This window comes from Petaurus breviceps, unplaced genomic scaffold, assembly GCF_028583685.1.
Source record: "Petaurus breviceps papuanus isolate PSGF00001 unplaced genomic scaffold, PetGlider_PUasm1.0 90895, whole genome shotgun sequence".
In the NCBI taxonomy this organism is placed as follows: Eukaryota; Metazoa; Chordata; class Mammalia; order Diprotodontia; family Petauridae; genus Petaurus; species Petaurus breviceps.
In genome coordinates this window covers 29123634-29134421 of record NW_027187372.1, presented here as the reverse complement: position 1 = coordinate 29134421, position 10788 = coordinate 29123634, and the positions used below count along the sequence as shown (strand labels likewise).

The window sequence follows — 10788 nt, the reverse complement described above, 5'->3', positions numbered from 1 at the left end:
AGGAAGGAAGGAAGGAAGGAAGGAAGGAAGGAAGGAAGGAAGGAAGGGAGGGAGGGAGGGAGGGAGGGAGGGAAGGAGGGAGGAAAGTAAAGTACTTCTATCTCTGTCACCATATGTGATATAATGGAATCTCTCCCTGAAAATATTTCCAGTAGGACTGTTTAATGCATCCTACCCAGAGGCAAAGACATATTAATTTACATTTATGTAAACCATCATAGGTTTCTGAAACATCCCTCACAACAGTCCTGTGAGAGATAGAATAGAAGAATTATTATTCTCACTTTACAAATGAGGAAACAGAGAATTGGAGGACAAAATAGTTATGTTGAACTGGATGGAAACTTTAAAAATCATCTAGTTCAAACCCTTCCTTTTACAATTTGGGAAACTGAGACCCTGACATGCAAAAAGACTTGCTCAAGGTCATTTACTAAGTGGCAAAGGAAAGATTTGAAGCAAGGTCTTCTGACTATAAACTATACTATAAACTATACTCTTACCACCATACCACCAGGGACTTGTCCAAGGTCATGTCACTAATAAAACGTTAGAACTGGGACTGAATCCCAAATCTTTTGGCACTAATCGCAGTGGTATTTCTTGAATGTGACACTACATATCCTAACGCTGGGCATTTTTACTGACTGTCCTCCATATCTGGAATGTTCTCCCTTCTCATTTCTGCTTTTTGAATTTCCTGGCTTCCTCCTTAGGTCTTAGCTAAAATCTCATCTTGTGCAAGAAGCACATTTCCCCTTATTACTAGTACTATCACTTTGAGAGTATCTTCAATTTATATATGTGTGTGTATGTGTGAGTGTGTATAATATCTATACGTGTCTATAAATACACATATATGTATATATACACATTATATGTATGTATGTGTATACATATATATGTATTGTGTGTGTATGTGTGTGTGTGTGTGTGTGTGTGTGTATACTGTGAGCTCCTTGAGGGCAGGGGGTGGGGGTGGGTGTAGCTTTTCTTTTTCTTTGCTTATCCTCAGCACTTAGTACAGGGCATCTAGTAGGTGATTAATAAATGCTTGTTGAATTGGCTTGTTTATAATGCCACATTTTCCACCTAGCTGATCTCCTTTGTACTTCTCTACCATGACACTGGGCAGCTGGGTAGTGCAGTGGATAGAGCACGGGGCTTGGAATCAGAAAGACTCATGTTCATGAGTTCAAATCTGGCCTCAGACACTTATTAGCTGTGTGACCCTGGGCAATTAATTTAACCTTGTTTGACTTAGTTTCCTCATCTGTAAATGAGTTGGAGAAGGAAATGGCAAAACACTCTAGTATCTTTATCAAGAAGATCCAAATTGGGGTCATGAAGAGTCAGATTGAAACAATTGAACACGTGACTGTGCTGGGTACTTCCTCTTTCCCACTTTCCTCGGCCCCCCACCCCCAACTCTTTATCGGCTTCCTTTTTTGTGTCATCTTCTCCCATTAGACTGTAAGCTTCTTGACGGCAGGGACTATCTTTCTTTTTCCCTGTTTGTATCCCTATAACTTAACACAGCGCCTGGCACATAATAAGAGTTTAACAAATATTACTACTGACTCACTGCCTGGACTTGGGACAAGCAAACCTGTTGAAGTTGCTGTCTAACTCCAGGAAAGTTATCTAATTTCCCTTTGCCTGGGCTCTCAGTCCCTACCCCTTTTCCCCACTCCACCCCACCAAAAGAGAGCTAATGCTATTTCTGCTTGCAGACTTCCTAAGGCTTCTGGCAGAAGGAAAGAGAATAAGCCAATGAAACCACCTGAGAGATTCAGGGAGAGACGTTTGAGAAAACTTCACACTTCCCCATTTTACAGTAGGATAAAATAAGCCTTGAGTTAGGGGAAAATAGAGTGAAGTTCTTTGTCCCAGTGTGTTTGACTCCCCACTCCTTCCCTCACCCATACCCACAATGGCATACTTAGCCCTTTGAAATCTCCTGTCTGGATCTGGCTGATGTGATTAAATCGGGCATAGAGGTAAGTTGTCTCCTGGGGCAAAGGAGGGATGTTTTCCAGGTCAGCATCATCACAGTAAACAGAGGTGCCAAGACACACACAGACCAGGCAGGTAGGCAATCCTGGGTCAGACAGAAGGCCGAGGGGTGGAGAATAAGGGAGACCCATTTGTACAGCCCTTCCAGATCTCACTCCTCTCCCATTCATTCATTCAACAAACATTTACTTAGCAGACACTATGTACCAGCCTCTGTCCAAGGCACTTGGTATATTGAGACAAAAACTAGTCCCTGTCTCCTAGGGCTTATATTCTACTGGAATTGTTCCTGGGAGAACCCCAGGATTGATGCGATTTCTGTTTGTTCCAGATGCTCTGGGGACTAATTCCCTTGCCTATGCCAGCAAGACATCTCCTAATCCCCTCCAGGAGAAAACATCCCCAAGGAAGTTTCCAAGAAGGCTAGGATGGAGAATACCTTCTGCAGGAGGCCCTTTCTTATCCTGTCAGCTGACAGTGCTTTACCCTCAAAGGTTTGCTTGTAACTATTTCATGTATATCTTCTATATACCTATTAATGTCTGTCTTCTCCAGTAGTTTGCAAACTCCTTGAGGGCAGGAACTGATTTTGCCTTTTCTTTGTATCATCTGCACTCAGCACAGAGCTTAATGAATGCTTGTTGACTGAACAATTAATTCCCCCCAGTCATTCTTTGCTATTTCCTACTTATTGCACAATGACAAGCTTCTGGCCACCAATAAAACCATAGCTCAGATATTTGGGGCTGGCATTTTTGAAGGGGGAAGGGTGGAGTGTCAATAAAAGAAGAATTAAAAGCTGAAAAGTCATCATTCCCTAAATCAACTGCTTCATTTGCCATCAACCCCAAGTAACAACCATAAAGTTATTTCACTTTCTTTACAGGTTTTTAATTGTTACTAATCTAATTACTGTTCACTCCTTGTGCCCTTGTGTCACTGTTAATTGTGCCTGAGTGGTTCTGCTGGTGTCTCTTACTAACTTCAGTCTTCTGACCACCCCCTGGTCCTCAGACAACTCTCTCCTCCTCCTCCTCCTCCTCCTCCTCTCATCTCCTCTCTTCTCCTGTCTTCTCTTCTTCTTCCTCTCTCCCTCTCTCTGTCTCTGTCTCTCTCTGTCTCTATCTCTCTCTGTCTTCCTGTCTCTCTCTCTGTTTCTATCTCTCTGTCCCCTCACTAACACTAGTTCAGCCACTGCTAATGATACCTTCAATTTTTCCACATCTCTCAGCTATGTCCTGCTATGACCAGGTAGGTACTCACCCTTAGCAGTGAGAGCGTTAAGTAGGCTGGATATGGAAGGGGTGGTGACTGCAGTCCATGTCCTTGGGGCCATGGTGGCCGTCACCATCTTGGGGGATACCCTCGTGGTTGAAGGGGCCAGGGTGCCCACTTTAGTCTGAGCCACAGCATAAGTGCCACACAGAGGTGGGGAAGGGCAGGCAAGACAGATTCCGGAAAAAAAGTAAAGTTGTGTTGATGCTTTTTGTTTTTATATTACAGTCATTTCTGAATGTTTCTCTACCCACTTCTTCACTTATAACAATGGGAGAAAAAAGAGTAAAACAAAACCAATTGACACAGTGATTGCCTTTGATAGTGTATATACTTACAGAGTCCATGGTCCCCCACTTCTCCAAGAAAAAGAGGTAAGTGAATTTCCTCATCTCTTCTACAATTGGTCATTACAATAACATAGCATCAATTCTTTTCATTATGGTAATTATTGTGCAGATTGTCGTCCTGGCTCTGCCTACTTCACCGCGCATCTTCCTATGTTCCTCCAAATTCCTCGTGTCCACTGTTTCTTATGATATACTAATATTCCATGACATTCATATGCCAGAATTTGTTCAGCCATTCCCTAATCAATGGGTACCACTTGTTTCCTTTTTATTTTCTAGGAGGGTAAATCTTGTCAGAGAGTGACTTTGTGCTCAGGGGAGAAAAGAGGACTTCTTGGACCAGGCTGAGGCACAGGCAATTTTTAAAAATAACAAACAAATAAATAAAAATAGCTAACATTTATATAGTGTTTACTATTTACCAGGCATTGTGCTAAGCTTTACAATTATCATCTCATTTAATCTTCACAACAACCCTGAAAGTAGGTGCTGTTATTATACCCATTTTGTGGATGAGGAGAGTGAGGCAAACAGCAGTTAAGTCACTTGCAGTACAAGAGGAAAGGCTCTATAACCACTTCCAAGTTTCTTAAGGGTTTGGCCCAGCACTCTATCCAGTACAACATCTAGCTGATACGGATGAGGAAACTGAGACCCAGAAAAAGGCCATAATGGAATTTGAACCTAGGCTCTTTAATTCCAAATCTCCAACTCTTTCCATTGTACCACAGAGCCTTTCATTTGAAAGAAAAAAAATCATACAGGAAAGGAAACTAAGACTGGGTGAAAATAAGTTGTGCCTTCTCCTTTATGGGAGAGAAGAGGAGGCATTTTCCACCAGTCACTGATCCCCAATAATAGTACCCAATAGGGCAGAATTTCCACCACTCACTGATACCCACCGTAGTACCCAATAGTGTAGGATTTGCAATTTTACTTGAAGGCAGAAGGAGAAAAAGGTGGTCTCTCATAGACCCCACTAAATTTGGTGACAGTTGGCAAAGCAAACAAGGGTTCCCTGCTCTCCAGTTGCTGAGCCTAACTCCCAGGGCACCCAAAGGACCTCCTTTATTGCACAGAGAGGGAGCCAGAGGCCTATGTTAGTTACACTGTGAGCTGAGGAAGGGAGATAGGCATCTTGCACCTCAGGCCTAGACTGACCTGGCTGTCCCCACTAGCTGAGTCTCACCTTTGGGGTCAGGTCTCCATAAACAGTCTTTATGGTTTGCTCTTCATAGCTGCTGAGGTCATAATTCTCCAGATTTGGGTCATAGCTTCCCAGCTCTAGACTGTTATAGGCTGTCCCTTCATCCTGGGGCTGCTTCTGCTTTACCCCTCCATTTATCCAGGGTGGCATAGCCTGTGCCTCCTGTATGACCAAGGCCATCAGCCCCAGGAGGGCAGAGATCCTCATGGCACTGTCAGTGGGGAAAGGAGAAAGGAGTGTGAGGCTGGGTCAACTCAATTCAATATACATATAACTGAGCACATACTATATGTAAAATAAGAATTATAATATTCTTTTAACAACAACATGGTGTGGACTTGTGGGGAAAGCCCTTAGATTTGGAAAGATCTGCTTCCAATTCAATATTAGCTATGTGGTCACAGTCAAATTACTCAACTTCTCATTACCTTGGGTAGTTCTCTGAAACAAGTGGGTTTGGTCTTCTGCTTTTAAAGAGGGTGTTCCACTCTTAAGACTCCCTAACCTCTCGAAATTTCATGTCTGGGGCGTAGCTAGTTGGCGTAGTGAAGAGGGCGCCAGCCTTGGAGTCAGGAGGACCTGAGTTCAAATACGTCCTCAGACATTTGACATACTCACTAGCTGTGTGACCTTGGGCAAGTCACTTAACCCCAATTGCCCTGCCTTCCCCCTCAAAAAAATTTTTTAATTAAAAAAAAAAAGAAATCCCATGTCTGGGTAAGGCCCCCTCTTTCTCTTCCCCACCCACCCCCCAAAAAGCACAAGGTGCCAGCCTAGATGTTGGAAATCTCCAGCACCTAGCATAGTGACAAGCCCATAGTAGGAAGGAAGGAAACACCCATTTATTAAGCACCTGCAATAAGCCAGGCACCAGGATAAATGCTTTCTAAAATATTATCTCATCTGATCCTCACAACAACCCTGGGTGGTAGGTGGTATTATTAGCCCCATTTTACAATTGAGGAAACTGAGACAGAGTTAAATGACTTGCCCAGGGTCACACAGCTGAAGTGTGGGAGACAAGATTTGATGTCTAGACCTGGTCCTCTATCTACTTCTCCACCTCGTTATCTATTAGGTGCTTAATAAATACGTGTTGGTTGATTCAAGTTAAAAAGACAAAAGTGAAATAATCCCTCTCCTCTAGGAGCTAATAATCTACTTTACCACCCAGGCAGCAGTAGGCACCTTGCCATGGTCTATTCCCTCTCAGGAGATTAGAATTTCCTGAGATATAGGTTAGGGACCTCTACCACCACAACCATGCTCTAATCACAGACACAAATGGTCGTAAGCTTCTCTAACGCACATATATGTGCACACGTGTATGCCGTGCCTTCATGAATGTTATCATCGTAGGTACACTTGTAGGTGTAGTGGTCTGCTACCACTTTTTGAAGGATTTAGAGCCCTTCCTCAACCTTCTAGCTGAGATGGACCATAAGAACATAGATTGAAAGCTGGAAGGAACCTCAGAAGCCATCATTTTACAGATAAGGAAACTGAGGGCAGGGAGGTTGTGATTTGCCTGAGGTCCTGCAGATATTCTGTGATGGAGGTGGTATTTGAATTTAGGCCCTCTAACCTCAGACACAGTATTCTTCCCACTGTGCCGAGCCATCTGCCATGGAGGGTGGGGATAGGGAGGGGCAGTGAAGGCATTACCTGCTCTACCAGGCTTCATCAAACCATCTGACATAAGCCATAGCCCTCACTTACCATCAAGAATCCATGCCTCCCATTAGCCCTTTGTTGGAGAAGCAGGGCTCAGGTTCCAGCTCTACCCAAACCCTACAAATGCAGGGTATCTTCTCATCATGCAGTGTTTCCCATTACCTCAGTATGACCCAAAGAAGCTAGCCCTAAGTGTGAGTTCAGTAAGTGTCTGGAGGATCTGATCACCATGTGAACCAATAAGAGAGATCTGAAATTGCTGACTCATCTCCTTCCCTGGTGTTTGAGTTGATGCATCTTGATGTCCTCTGTGAGCACAAGATCTGGAGGGTAGGAATCCCATTCATTCGGTACTTCCCCATTCCTGTGGCTAGCAAAATTCTTTCTACTCCCTTAAGTCCTGCACAGTAATTCAGTAATTGACAGGTCACCTGATGATGGTACATTGCTGTTGAGAGACTAATTTCCCTAAGAATATGGACTGTCTTATCTCTGCCATTGTATTTCCAGTCCACAAGCATTTATTAAGTACAAGGCTTAGTACATCATAAGAATTCACAAATTGCTTAGAGTATGACTGACTGGAGGCAAACCTCTCTTCTTATTATAACTCTCTATTATCTCAGCCCTACCTTTCCCTGTCCTTTTCCCATCCTATTCTTTCCTTCCCTTCCACTGTGCCCTCTGAACTTCTCTTCTGTCCTCAAAAACTTCTCTTCATCCTTTACACTCTCTCCCTCTTGTTGTATTCAAAGAATCTTGGTTCTCTCTGGAAGGCATTGTGTCAGTGACCATTCTCTCCAGTACTGGGTACTTCTCTCATGCTTCTCGACACACTGGGCCAGGAGAAGGAATAGGTATTCTCCATACTCTTGACTGCCACTCTAAGGGCATACCTTTGCCACAATTACTCAATGACCTTTCCCTCTTTGAGGTTTACTCCCTTCCTCTATTTCCCTCTCAGCCTTAGTTGTGGCAACAAATGCTGATTGATTGATACAGTCTCCATTCTACTGGCCTCCAGATCATTCCCTCTCCTTCCTCAATGAGTTCAGTCTTCTAGTTCATCTCAAGCTCTACATCCATATTTGGGAAGTTCAATATACACATTGATGTTCCCTAGAACACCTCAGCTCCCCAGTCATCAGCCTTTGCAACTTCACCACAAGGATGGTCATGTTTTAGATCTCAATATCACCCATAACTAGGTAACCTCCATGATCCTAAACTCTGAAATGCCTCTTTCTGGTCACAATATCCTGCTTTTCCATCTTCTCTCCTGTTTTACCCTTCTGGTTTTGCTTTCTTTGTATCCTCAGCACTCAACACAGTGCTTGGCACATAGTAGGCTCTTTCGGGGGGGGGGCTTTTTTTTGGAGGGGCGAAGGTAGGGCAATTGGAGTTAAGTGACTTGCCCAAGGTCACATGGCTAGTTTTGTGCTAAGTGTCTGAGGTCAGATTTGAACTCAGGTCCTCCTGACTCCAGGGCAGGTGCTCTATTCACTGCGTCACCTAGCCGCCCCTAGTAGGCTCTTAATAAATGCTTGTTGATGACTTTTCTTCCACTGAAATCTTTAGTGTCTCCACCAATCCCTGTTTCCCCCAGTCCATCATCTCTCTTCTGGCCTGACTGTCCTCCCTTCCCAGGCTTGACCACATAGCCAATGAGCTTACCTATAAGTGGTCCTCTAGCCTTGAATCTCCTGTCCCATTGTCCCTATCACTGCTCATGCTCTGCCAAACCCCACCATCTGCCTTGTCTATTTTTAATGTCATTCTGAAATCTGCCAAAGGCTTCTGCTGGGTCCACTACAAAGTTATGCTCTCTAATTTCAAATGAGTCCTTGATTGTCTGTCTAACAAACTCCCCGGAGGGAGAATTCATTCATTTATTTATTCAATTAATCAACAAGCATTTATTAATCACTTACTCTGTGCCCAACACAATATTAGACAATGGGGATAAAATGCAAAGACAATATAAGACAAAAAATGTTTAAACAGCTCCTATTCTCAAAGAACTTACATTTTATCAAGGGAGAAAATATGAACATATGTAAGCATATGTAGAACAGACCAAAATAAATGTAAAGTAGTTAGAACCAGAGGGCATTAGCAGTTGGTAAGAGGTTGGCCAGAAAAAGGCATCATGTAGGAAGCAGTGCTTGAGTGGTATCTTCAAGGGAATGAGGGATTTTCTAAGGCTGAAGTGAGGAGGGAGAACATTCCTGGCCCAGAAGATGATGGCTAGTGAAAAGGCATAGAGAGGGAAGATAGAATATTGTGTATGACAAACAGAGCGATGGCCAGTTTGACTGTAGAGCACACAGAGCAGGTAATATTTCATGGAGATGGAAACATGTTGGGGTCAAGCTTTAAAGGTAATAAAAGGCAAACAGAGAAGCCTAAGTTTTGTCTTAAGAGTGATAAGAAGTACTGGAATTTATCCAGGAAAGTAGCATCATCATGGTCATATGTGTACTTGAGGAAGATCATGTCAGCAACTGGATGGAGGAGGGGTTGGGATGGGCAGACAGTTGAGACGGGGTGACCAATCATGAGAGCAGTTCAATAGCCCAGTAAAGTGACCTACAATAAGCTATGTGACTAGAGAGAAGGGGTCAGGTGGGAGAGATGCCATCATGGTAGAAATTGCAAGTTTGGGCAATGGAGTTGAATGAGAGGGAGGCCTCAAGGAAAACAAACCCGGGATACAGGAGGAATAGTATTGTCCCGAGCAGAAATCAGGAAGCTTGGTAGAGGAGAGTTCTTTGGGTGGGGAGGGAAAAATGATAAATTCTATTTTGGACGTGTTGAGTTTGGGATGTCTTGGGGACATTTGGTTTGAAATGATTAATAGACAATCAGCGATGCACAAGGCAGAAGCTCGGGAGACAGCCTGAAGCTGGAAGTATAGATTAATGAGTTGTCTAAACAGAGATGTACATTAAACCGCCTTCCTCTGTCCCTAAGCCTCCAAGCCTTCTCTCCCCTCTTCACTGCTCTGCTCTTGGTAAAGGACTTCACCTCCTACTTTACTGAGAAAACTAAGGCAGCCAGCAGTAATTTCCACCTGCCTTCCCAGACCATACTCCCCTTCAGGCACTCTGTGCCAGCCAAACTGACCTATTAGCTGTTCTCTCGATCTTCACATTCCACCTCAGGTCAGTGCATTGATTTTGTCCCCTGAGTGGAATACACACCTCTCTTACCTCCACCTCATCTTTTCTTGCTTTAATAGCTCAAGCTGCTTTTTAATTGTGTCTAACTCTTTATGACCCCATTTGAGGTTTTCTTGGCAAAGATACTGGAATGGTTTGCCACTTCCCCATCCAGCTCATTTTACAGATGAGGAAACTGAGGCAAACAGGGTTAAGTGACTTACCCAGGGTCACACAGCTAGTAAGTGTCTGAGGCTGGTTTTGAACTCGGGAAGAGGAGTCTTCTTGATTCTAGGCCCAATGTTCTGTCCACTGAGTCACCTAGCTGCCTTGAAAATTCACTTACCCTGGCCTTCTGCGTGGCAGGTGAGAAGTCTATCATTGAACCACCCAAGCAAGACATTATCCCTATCTCCTATGTGAAGCTTTTTCAGATTCCCAGTTAGTGTCCTCTTTGATCTCAAATTGTCTTGTATTCAATCATCTGTTTGCATGTCATATGCCCCAATATCTGTTCCTTGAGGGCAGGAATGATTTCACTTTTTGTATTGTATCTCCAGTGCCTCATTTAGTTTGTGGCACATAGTAGGCCTTAAAATATGTTTGCTAAATTAGAATTTGTTGAATTGCCTCCCCCATCTTCCCCCACTCCCAGAGGTGTACTTCTACACTTGGTGGAAGAGTAAATGTCTCTCATAAATAAACACACAGACTCACTGTCGCAAAGATCATGTACATTCTTACCTGTAACAGTCATAGACACTGAGAATCTGAAAGTCACGAGGGGGAATAGAGGTCAGCTAGCTCAGTCTCCTATTCTAGGGAGAAATTCTCTCTAGGCATGTGTTCACTGTATCCACTCAAATCCCTGTAGTCACACCCATACCCACCTGCACACCTCCAAGCATACCCAGAATCCACTTGTTCTCCCTCCACCCAAAAACAGAGAGATGAAAATCCACATGCAGAGGATATTCTCATTAATTGTTAAGGAGATTTAGAGAAAATTCATAATTAATCACACCAATCAGAGGAAGGAAGGAAGGAAGGAAGGAAGAAAGGAAGGAAGGAAGGAAGGAAGGAAGGAAGGAAGGAAGGAAGGAAG

The 10788-nt window shown here is 43.6% G+C and overlaps 1 protein-coding gene and 1 long non-coding RNA gene across 2 annotated transcripts in view; one reads left to right on the top strand and one right to left on the bottom strand.

Annotated features, from left to right (window-relative positions):
* OPTC (opticin) overlaps positions 1-6687 on the bottom strand; it is a 12570-nt gene extending 5883 nt beyond the window's left edge. Inside the window, exons 1-4 of the mRNA XM_069074337.1 lie at positions 6568-6687; positions 4831-5059; positions 3280-3415; positions 1943-2101 (exon numbers count right to left, since the gene is read on the bottom strand). Of these exons, the coding sequence (XP_068930438.1) occupies positions 1943-2101; positions 3280-3415; positions 4831-5055 (520 nt within the window). The 5' untranslated portion in view covers positions 5056-5059; positions 6568-6687. The remainder of the gene's footprint in view (positions 1-1942; positions 2102-3279; positions 3416-4830; positions 5060-6567) is intronic.
* On the top strand, positions 1872-4032 carry LOC138150934 (uncharacterized). Its single transcript, XR_011165695.1, has 4 exons — positions 1872-2000; positions 2348-2510; positions 3520-3665; positions 3921-4032. It is a non-coding gene; the product is annotated as an uncharacterized lncRNA (long non-coding RNA).
* Positions 6688-10788: the final 4101 nt, after the last annotated feature.